General features: G+C 37.5%; 1 protein-coding gene across 1 annotated transcript in view; it reads left to right on the top strand.

Annotated features, from left to right (window-relative positions):
- Nucleotides 1-147: 147 nt before the first annotated feature.
- LOC143038659 (protein arginine N-methyltransferase 9-like) overlaps nt 148-11,200 on the top strand; it is a 50,677-nt gene continuing 39,624 nt past the window's right edge. The window contains exons 1-3 of the mRNA XM_076208164.1: nt 148-276; nt 6,080-6,306; nt 6,409-6,535. Coding sequence (XP_076064279.1) covers nt 6,129-6,306; nt 6,409-6,535 — 305 coding nt within the window. The 5' untranslated portion in view covers nt 148-276; nt 6,080-6,128. The remainder of the gene's footprint in view (nt 277-6,079; nt 6,307-6,408; nt 6,536-11,200) is intronic.

Here is an 11,200-nt window from a genome sequence, read left to right as displayed (position 1 = left end):
TAACATAAGAAACCGTGTTCTTTATAGAACCATCAAACTAAAAGGTAACTTTTCTTACAGAAACCAATATTTCATAAAAAATACTAAAATAAATTATCCTTTTCTTTGTTTACGTGTTTTGAGGCATCTTTTATGAATTGGATTTATTTCTTATATTACTAGTTAGATCATCAAATGAACATTTTCATGTGTGCAGATCATATTGTCTATAAACGGCTAGTTGAAAGATTATAGTTGACGTTAAGACGGAGAGGGAAATCTGACAAGTCGAGAATGGTAATTCATTATTTGTTAGTATATAAAGATTGTATCTGGGATGTGTTGTTTATATTTAGATGTTATATAGTTGTGTGTAACGTTGCGTTCAGAAATGCAGCATACATGTGTTAAATTTTAAGTGTTTTTGGCGTAAGTTTGTTGTGTGATGAGAATATTGTCTTATTTCATGTACAAGAGTAATTATTATTTATGCTAAATCGGAAAATAGGAAACTAACGTTGGTTTATGATTATGGTCACTTGCATATTTAATAGTTCACAGAAGCTTTTGTAAGAACATTAATGAATTTACAATGAATTGCTCCCATTAAATTGCTGTTACTCGTAAATAATTATAGTACAGTCTTTACTTCATAACTAACTGACAACAACAATCGACAGACTTGTTAGTATTGCTTTACGATATCATTCAGTTGTAGTCGCTATCCTATTAGCCAAATGTATAAGAAGTTGCACCTTGGAAAGTAATATGCATGCACCATTGGAAATTGGCCAAGCCGTGATGCTCTTTCGCGTACCCAATAATTATATCGCTTTTTTAGTTTTTGTAGAAAAGGATATTGTTGCACTTTTCTCTAATGTTACTATTTACCAACCCTTGAGGGTTTAGAAGTATTTCTAAGCTGATTAAGTTAACAGAACCTGTATCATGTATGGTAGAGGTGACAGCCTGTATTAATAATTATGTATAATAAAAGTAATAGTAATTTTATTTGGCAATAAATCAAATACATGAAATACAGATAATGAAAAGAACACATAGTATCTCAAAATTATAATTGCCAAGGATAACAGGAAAAAGCATGTAAGCTTATTTCCATTGTTAGGTAGGTCAAACACCACCAGAGGCGCCACCGTCGATGACGAGCACAATAGCGCGTCATTTTATGCGCACGCCATTCAAACGGCCAGATTTACATACCGCGGGAAATTTAATTAATAAAAATGTTGTGTGAGTGTATTTACTACGATCGTAGTAAATTTCAAACATTCACATCATCAGTTACATGTCGGTACATAAAAACATAAGATAAACATGGCGGCCTGCATTCAGCAGTAAATCGAAAATTGGTATATGTTTCAACGTAAAAAATGAGCTAACAAATTTAGGGTTGTGGTAACTGACCATAATAAAGAAAAACTACTAGTATCGCGAATTATTCTAATACCAAAATAAAGACAGCATGTTACGGTAGAGCTGAGAAATCGGTGGTTTTAAGTAGTTTTTTTTCTATCGGGTCGCATTATCGGATAACAACATCAACATCCATCCCGACATCTTATCTATCACTGGTGGTATGGATCAAACTTCACTCTATTAAGTTTCTTACTATTATGTTATTAGTGTAATAGACTTATAGTTGAATTATTTGAACTATTTTCTTTAAAATGTGTGATTTTCATGTAATTTGATCAAAGAGAAATTACGTTTTTATCCTCCGTAATATCGATTCGTCCTGCCCGCTATGATCACTGGTGGTATGGATCAAACTGCACTATTAAGTTTGTTACTATTGTGTTACTAGTATAATAGCTTGCATATAGTTGAATTATTCAAAAAAAGTACTTAAAAAGTTGTGATTTTCATGTAATTTGACGGTATTCGTAGCTGTGGTGGGTAATTTTGCAGAGGATAAAAATGTAATTCTATGATCAAGTTACATGGAAATCACACATCTTAAAGAAAATAGGTCAAATAATGCAACCATATGCTAAATTTTTATATAAAATTGTGCCTGTCAGTAAAAACCGTCATTGTTTACGTTCGATCGGCGATCAGTCAGACCGCACGTTTCGGTCCGATTTCCGGGGAGAAAATAGGCCCGATTTAATTCCATTCAAAATGCAATATCTCGAGAACTAGGACAGCTAGATGGATAATTCAAATTGCATTATACTCATAGCGACTTTTTGCATCCCATGAGAACTACTTAAGCTCAAATATCAGGAATTCCATTTTCATGTTGACCTAGCTACCATTGTGGTCCTCATTAGTCTATTAGATTGTTATTCTTCACGAAGTTACACAGACAACATACATAGGGCTAAGGGGACCAGAAACAGTTATGAGTAATACCAATCAGTACATATATTACATATAAACATTATTATAGATTTGCTAATACTACAAAAATGTTCATAACACATAGGATTGAGACCAAGATTTGAGCACCAACATAATAAAAGAACATTGCATTATGCATCAGGAACAATAGAATAGTACTAAAAGGTACCAAAACAGTACGAGTGAGTACCAGATCAGTGTAGCACCACTAGTAATATACTACATTATTCTACTGCTGTAGCAGCAAGTGTACGACAATAAAAAGGGGTTCATCCCTGTGTATGAGTAAATATCAAGTATTATGGGATAGAAGGTTGCAGGCCATTAACAATATCAACATATAGTGAATGCTTCATGGCAGCTTGGATCACATATTAATTAATTACAAAAATTACCTATACCTCAGGACAGAGTGGGCAATTGCACATTAGCTTGAGCACCAGGAAGTAGTACATTATAATTTGCAGCACCAGAAGTAGGATACAGGGGACCAGTACTGGTATGGGTAAAACAACAAGGAGCTAGAAGGAGAGGTCTAATTTCCTTGTTGCCTGGTACCCTGATTCACCAGACTTGTATTAATTATGATCAGATCATAGCTGTTCTCAGACCATACCTGAAACATATACCATACTATGACAGGCAAAACAAAGGTGGAAACCAGTTTTGAGCATCAAACATTGGTATACTATGCTAAACCTCTGAAGGACAAAAAGGGAAGGCCTGAACAGTTATGAGTGAATGCAGATTTGGATGGTAGTACTCATGGAGTCTGGTACCCCTCACTAGGCTAGTACATAAAATCAAGACTGTTCTTGGTCTATAGCTGAGACTTGGGCATTTCGATTTTTCATTTCAAATTTTTCCTTTTGTAGCTATCATCAGTTCAGCTAGTCATCACAAATGTGAGGAATGCATAGATTATTCATTCACAAATCACTTAGTAACCTATCCCCTCCTCTAGCACTCCCCCCACACGATAAAACCCCCAAAACACAGGAGCCACACACACATGTCCGCACACCACCGATATTCAAACTATTTTTAAGCAATAAGCACCCAGAGGTGCCTCCAGACAGAATGTAATTGGCATGAACCAGGACAAAATCATCCTGTGTGAACATATATTTGCTCACTTTCTTCTCCAGCTCAAGTAACTTGCACACTTGACTTGTCTTTCAACTTGTCCTGTGTAAATGAGGCTTAAGCCTCATTTACACAGCAAGTTTAGAAACAAGTCAAGTGTGCAAGTTACTTGTCATGTGTAAATATTTGCTTGACAAAATGTTGGGTAGCCTGCCCAATTTTCTTTGTCAAACAGATGTTTACACATGGTAAATAACTTGCACTTGACTTACCTCTCAACCTGCCCCATGTAAATGAGGCTTTAAAACTCTGCCAGTGCAGAGTAGCCATGACCACAGAATCAGTGCCTTGATGCAACCATCACACAGAAGATACTAAACACCTTGTCTTACACTACCCAACACTAACAATATTTAGACAATGCTATATTTCTGCACCGAGTGACACATTGGCATGCCTGGTAGCTGTTGATGGTTACCTAGGAGCCGTGGGTCTCCTGCCAGAGAGACCTAGTGCAGCGGATTGATTGATTGCTTAGTTTATGTCTAATTTGTACTGCAGACCAGTAATATGTACCTAAAGTATATCTTGGTGGCAGTACAGAATTTCAATAACCACGCAGCCCGAAGGGATTTCTCCCCGTCTTCTCCTTTTATGCATGGGGGGACGGAGAGGGGGGGTCACTGATTTAAGGAAGCGGCCTTGCTGTGGATGTGCTGTGTCTTCGACACTGCTTCTGACCCAGGGCAGTGGACAAGGTGCAGGGATGACCCGTCATTCAGGAGGTGCTAAGATAAGAGGGAGGGTGGAGGGGTGTGGAGTGTATTCAGGGATGGCATGGGTGGGAATGATTTTATGCCTTTTCCTTTTTGGCTACTTCCCTTGTAAGGGGGAAAAAGCCTTGGTATATGTATGTATGTACTTCAGTACAGCTGAGATTCTTGGATGCAGCCTCAGCTACCAAGTGTACAATTCATCACACTACTTGCATTAAAGAATATGAAGTCACTGCTGTATTACTCTTTCTCTTTTACTCAGAGTAATAATAAACACAGAAAACGTGATGAAACCAGTTCACATAATCCGGGGGTAACTCATGTACAACTGCAAAAATATATACAGGTAGTCGTCAACTTACAACCTATGCGATTTACGACTGATCGACTTTACGACCACGAGATAGTGCAATAATATTTAACATTTAATAGAGTAATAGAATTGCAATGTTATGCCTGGCAGTGCAGTACAATTACTTTGCACGCCACGAGACGCAAGTACGACAATTTTGGCAGGCTGCCGGCAGCGTCAGCATTTCAGCCAGCTAAATATTCTTTCATTTTGTTTGAAGTAAAATGTTTCCTAATTTTGCATTGCATTTTGTATTTTTATATATTTTGCAATTGATAAAATGTAACAGTAAAACTTTTTTTTATGCCTAGGCTAGTTTGTTGTCGATAACAATGTTTGGTACAGTATGTAAACGAAAAGAATGTGTTTTGAAATAAAATTTTACCTTACATTTTGTATTTTTATATGTTTTGCAATTAATAAAATGTAACAGTAAAACTTTTTTATGCTTAGTCTGTTGTCGATAACAATATGTTCGGTACAGCATTTTGTATTTTTATGTTTTGCGATTAATAAAATGTAACAGTAAACTTTGTTTATGCTCTGTTGTCGATATTTTCGGTATAGTACGTAAACGAAAAGAATGTGTTTTGAAATAGAAATTTTCCTAATTGTGCCTTGCAATGATTTTAATTTAACAAACAAAAAAGTATTTGTAGGTCAAAGATGACAGGACTTTATTCAGTATGCGTAGGCCTAGGCTGCGTTTCCTAACGAAAATTATAAAAAGTTAATGAATATTAAAGAATGTAGCTCAAAGATAATACAATTTTATTCAGTATGCATACGTTTCCTAAAGAAAGTCTGGTGGTAAAATAATAAAAATGTTGAAAAATACAGTATCTAATATCATAGGTCAAAGATGATAGGTTTTTATTCAGTATGCTTAGGCCTAAGCTACGTTTCCCAAAGAAAATCAGATAAAATTATAAAAAGGTTAAAAATACTATACAACATAGTTCAAAGATGCTAAGATTATTTCAGTATGTTAAATATAATATACAAAACATATATACAGTAGCAAAAATAATATATAAAGGGTAATATATACTGTATATATATAAAATCCGACTTGCGTCCAGATCGACTTACGACCTGTCTGTCGGAACCGAACTCAGTCGTAAGTCAACGACTACCTGTATGTATAATCAAGACGCTGACACCAGCATCCTTGTGTACCCGTTCACGCCTGATGACACCTACATAAAACACTGGTGAACTGTCAACAGCTGTAGCCACCTACCTTTTCTGTAGCACCTTGTAGTGGGGGACAAGAATACCAATACCATGCACTGTTGTAAAAGGTGACTAAATGAAGTGGAATAGGGACCTTCTTAATATATTTCTCTCACATGGGGTAAAGAAATATGCTTTGAACTCAAGCTTTCCCCCTTCATACCTCTTTTTATGAGGGGATAGCTTTTTAAAATGTACTGCATGTAGTGTGTTTTAGTAACAATGAAAAAAAATTCTTTCTCTTTATGAAATGACACTTTACTTTATTTTTTCCTTTTATTTATAGATTTTATGAAGAGCAATGATCATCTAAAGTGTCCACTTACCAGCCTAGGATGTTAAAGTCAGGAAGCAAAGGAAAGAACTGTGCTATAGCTAAGAAACATCTTCTTAGTGCAAAGGAAAATTTAAGAAGAGGGGAAACGGGTCGCTGTTTTTCTCAGCTTTCTCTTGCATTGTCTTTAGACTCCGATCTGCAGGACACTGAGTACACGACCTACATCAAGGTGTTAGGTATGGTTCTCTTGTATTGAAATATGTGTGCATAATGCAGATCATGTAAAGTGAAGTTGCATGTAGGGAAGACATTAACAATATTTTCATTTTGTTTGGCAGAAGATTGGAGCTTAGTGTTGCAAGAAAATCAGCGCTATCAAGAAACCTTTTCTCTGTTTGAAGTTGCCCTTAAAATATACGGTGATTCACCTGATATATACTACCTTCTGGCTAATTTACTCTTCAGGTAAACAGTCATCGGTGTACTCAAGAAATTTTACTTCTGTTGCCTGATTAGGATTTACCACTTGAATATATATGTATTTATGTGTATGTGCATCTGTTTACACTTGTATGTAGATGCTGAGCACTGGTGATAAAAGGACTGGGATTTGTATTGTATATATTTTGCACTGAAAGCCTTATTGTATTAAAATGGATACGTGGAGAGTTATTTTTCGTGAATGTTTTGATGGCAAAGGTAGTCAGTATTGCGATGAAGTCGCACCCTTGCTTGTTGCAGTTGATCAGGGTATAAAAGCCTCTTTGTTATGGGATGTGTGTACGCCAGAAACTTCGGCTCTTCTTACATTGTTACAACGAGCTTATTCATGCTCTCTCATATCTTCACCCCTCATGGTAGTGGAGATAGATTTAGATGTGTTCATTGTTAACTTACAGTCTTTAATGCAGTCCTTAGGTAATTTGATGATTTCCCCCTCTGGTTGGTTGGTAGACATTACAGGATCAGAACCAAAGGTTGGTAGTGATGAAGCCCACCGTGAGTTCTGTACACACCTCGGTTCAATCCTTGCTCAGATTGGTGACTCAAGCCCAGAAAGTGATGATCCTAGTGATGGTGGAGTAGCTGAAAGTTTAACCAGAAAAAGTATTCCTAAACAGGCAGTTCAGGTCAAACTACCAGATGATGTTAACCTAAGTACGATATTTGGGTGTCTTTTGGGATATCCAAACGTGTATTGGTGGTTAGGGGAATCTGGAGGAAATACATTATCTGGCATTCCCCTGAAGGTGTTCAAACTTAGTGCAAAGTGTTCGTTAGATGACACTGAGGTAGAACTCTATTCATTTAGTATACCAGAATCACTAGAAGGGGAGTTACGAGCTGCAATTGAACACTGGGGTAATGTCGTCAACCACAGGGTTAGTCAGACCAAAACTTTTTCGGAAACTAAATTCAGCTGTAATTCTGTTCTTTGCTTATCTGTTGCCCTGTAGGAAACTGTACCACAAATTTATCCATCTCGGAACAATTATAAAAAAAAAGTCTTCATTAATGGAGAAAGTTTCTTAAATGAAATTTTCCAAAAATTGAAGATTCAGTGAAAATGAGGAAGTGTTGTTATCAGAAAATTTCAGTATGAACATACACTAACAAGAATGCTGATCACTACATCATTTGAATACATAATCAGAATGTATGATTGCTTACAATGTTTGGGTCTATATATGTATTGGGATATCTTCCTTCCCTATTTACATGTCTTACTGACTTTGTATAGACTGGTGAAGTTTGATGCAGTAAGCATTAGCTATTCTTGGTGGGACCAATGAGAGGTACTTGTGGTGATTGGAGCCAAGAGTGGAAAATGAATTTCATCGCCAGAAAACTTTATGTATTGGAAGTGAGCACTGGTTTGGAAACACCATCATTGAATTGTTCACTAGGAAGTGAGAGAGTTACAAGAGCAGAAAGTTCTGAAAGAGTTGATATGGGATAATCTGTTGCCTGACAAACATATCAGTTAAATTTAGGGAATAACGTATGGAATTCTTAACCCCTTCCATACGGTGCCGCACACGTAGGCGTCATGGGGAGCGAGTGTATTCGCGAGGCTGCCATATCGGCGTCTTGATTATATTTATTGTAGTCGCCCCTCCATAATGACATTCTTTCTAATTCTTTTGTAATCGCATTTTCTATGGTTATCAAAATTCACGGGTGAAGAGAGAACGATCGATATAAGCGGTGACTATATTTTATGATGCGAGTATTATTACGACACGTCGTACGGCTGGCATTGGCTGCTGCCACCGAGATCTAAGTCCATGACGCCTACGTGTGCGGCACCGTATGGAAGGGGTTAAAGTCTTAAAGAGGGTCTGTCACTACGTGGGTGAAGAAATGATAAAAAAAAAAAAATCTGAACCTTATAAGTCTCAGATTGGAATATGTTGCAGTGGTACAGTCTCTTACAAAGAATAGGTGTAATAAAAATTAATATAATATAAAAACCAACAACCAGAATGATTCTCAGCCTTGCAGAGAAGTTGTATGAAGAGAGAATAGAAGCATTTGCCCTCCCATCATTAAAGGATCAAAGAGAAAAAGGGACTTAATTGCTGAAAGGGATGGACAAGGGTGAGAAATGCTGCCTTTATCTAAGCAGTGTTTAAAAATCTGTTTTCAAATAGTTCCTGAGTCATCATGATTTGGAGTTTGAATGGTAATAGACCAGCTCATCAGTTTTGTAAATGGTAAATCATAAAATGTTTTAGCTTGAGACCAGCAACATTCCTGCCAGTCAGCAAAGGAAAAAAAAAAGTCGGACCAGTCTTTAAATTAAAGGCTTATCAAGCATTGTTTTTGTTTTGTTGTGGATGTAGGTGCCTAGTTTCATCCACAGTGAATATCTGTTCAAGTAAATAACTGTTATCACAGATTAACTTGTCCAGCAATAGGCTTGGCCACAGGTTCAAACTGCCCTAGATGCAGCTACCACACAGAAGGCCCTGAAACTCGTTGCTCTGCATGAACTGAGACAACAACAGAACTGAGTAACTTGAGGGCCCATCCAGTAGCTATTGTCAGTTACCTGGGGGCTGTGTGATGTAATGAGAAGGGTGAGTGAAGTTCAGGGCTAAAGCATAGAATTGTGTACATATAATTTTATATGGTATTCTATGGGGAGAATTTTGGTTTCTCTATGTAGAAGTTGTATTGGGGTGGTTTTTGTGGATCTTGTTATTACTCTTAATGCTTTATTTTGTATAATTTGTAAGGTATCTATTTTATTGGTCATTGGGAACCATGCCCATAGTAAAATTAAATGGCTATCAAAAGGAAGAGTATGTGAGGATGGGGCCTTTAGTATTATGATATTTTGTTTGTTAGAACTTTATTGAGTACATAGTTGTGGTACATAAATTCCTGAGAAATAGGAAGACCTAGGGGGAATGGGGGAAGGTCAGTGGAGCCTAGAGAAGATCAAGGAGGATAGAGAGCAGGTGTCTCTGTGCAGGAGCAACTTTGTTTACCACCGATGAACAAATGCAAAAGTGGATGAAATAAGGTGAAGGGACATTTGTTCACTGTTAATGGACAAAATCATGAAAGGAAAAAAGTGTAGAGGGCAACTACGGGTAATTTTCCAAGATTTTGTTTGCAATTTGAATTCAACAGTCAGGTGGGGTGATTTGTTTAATATGCCTCAACATTGTTCAATTGTGTCTAATCCTTGGATGATGGCTTCTTCCAGATATTTTCTTTGTATTATTTTTGGCTCATTTACCAGTAGTTCTGCCTCTTACCAGTCCATCTGGTAGTTGCTACTGTTTTTGTGTGTAACACAAGCATCAGTGGTGATATGGTGGACTTGGTACTGTTGTTCTTGGATCTGGGTTTTCAGGTCACATACTCTTTCCCTATCTGGTAGTTGCTATTGTTCTTATGTGTAACACAATCATCAGTGGTGATATTATGGTGGACTTGGTACTGTTGTTCTTGGATCTGGGTTTTCAGGTCTCATACTCTTTCCCCAATGTGGGCAGTGGGCAAGATGCAGGGATGACCCGTCATCCAGGAGGATCCAAAATAAAGAGGGAGGTGGGTGGATGGTAGTGGAATATGTGGGGATGGATTTGCCCTTTTTGCTACTTCCCTTGTAAGGGGAAAAAAACCTTTGGTATATGTATGTAGGACTTGTTACATTCTGAGTACAAAATCTGAGAGATGCCGGCTTTTTTGCTGGGCCTCTCACCAGTGTCTATTTTCATCCTTGTGATATCTTTGATTGTCCAAATTAAATGGCCAAACCCTTCCATTGGAAAGGAACCCAAAATTTCTGGGTTCTAACATTTGATAATCATGACATTCAGCCCACATGTCAAGGACCTGAGAGCAAAAATCATCAAGAAAATAAACCTTTTGAAAACCATCACTAGCACTGATTTTGGGCAGCAAAAAGAAAGTCAAATAATTATCTATAAACAGTTCATAAGAACCAGCCTAGAATACTCCTCTACAGTATAGTTCCCAAAGGTCAGCAAATTGAAAACAACTTACAAACACTATAGAATGGAGCACTGAGAGTAATAATAGGATGCACCAAAACCTTCCCTATGTGGCACCCACATACAGAAACCAAAATCCTCCTTTTAGAACACATGAAAATGACAGGAACATAATTTTTTGCCAGAACTCCAAACAACACCCACCCTTCACACTGCATCTCAATAGCCCCACCAACAGAACACAACAACCAAAGATGAACACACCAGCAGCATACTACTTAAATATCTACCACAACCCACTACCCAAACCACTCAAAATATCCACACAGAAAAGCACGCACACCTAGATAACTAAACAGACCCTTCAAGAAAGACCAATATGCTCAATACTCCAACAACAACCCCACACAGAGAGCCTACTACACCAAGCAAGAACCCCATGAGCACACATGCACTAGCACACGTGCATTATTAAAACAGTACTGACACAAAATAGGCCTGGCTGCATATTCAAACTGCCCCAGATGCAACCACCACACAGAAGATCCAGAACATCTAATTATAATGCCTTACACTAGTGATCCCCAGACAACAACATGGTATCTCTTCTCTAAGTGACTTGTGGCCCCGCATGAGGGCTGTTTGGGTTTCCCACGGG

The sequence above is a fragment of the Oratosquilla oratoria genome, chromosome 24 (assembly GCF_046742065.1).
Source record: "Oratosquilla oratoria isolate Oo_2021 chromosome 24, ASM4674206v1, whole genome shotgun sequence".
Taxonomy (NCBI): domain Eukaryota; kingdom Metazoa; phylum Arthropoda; class Malacostraca; order Stomatopoda; family Squillidae; genus Oratosquilla; species Oratosquilla oratoria.
The sequence above is the reverse complement of the archived record's forward strand: the minus strand, read 5'-3'. Positions and strand labels throughout refer to the sequence as shown.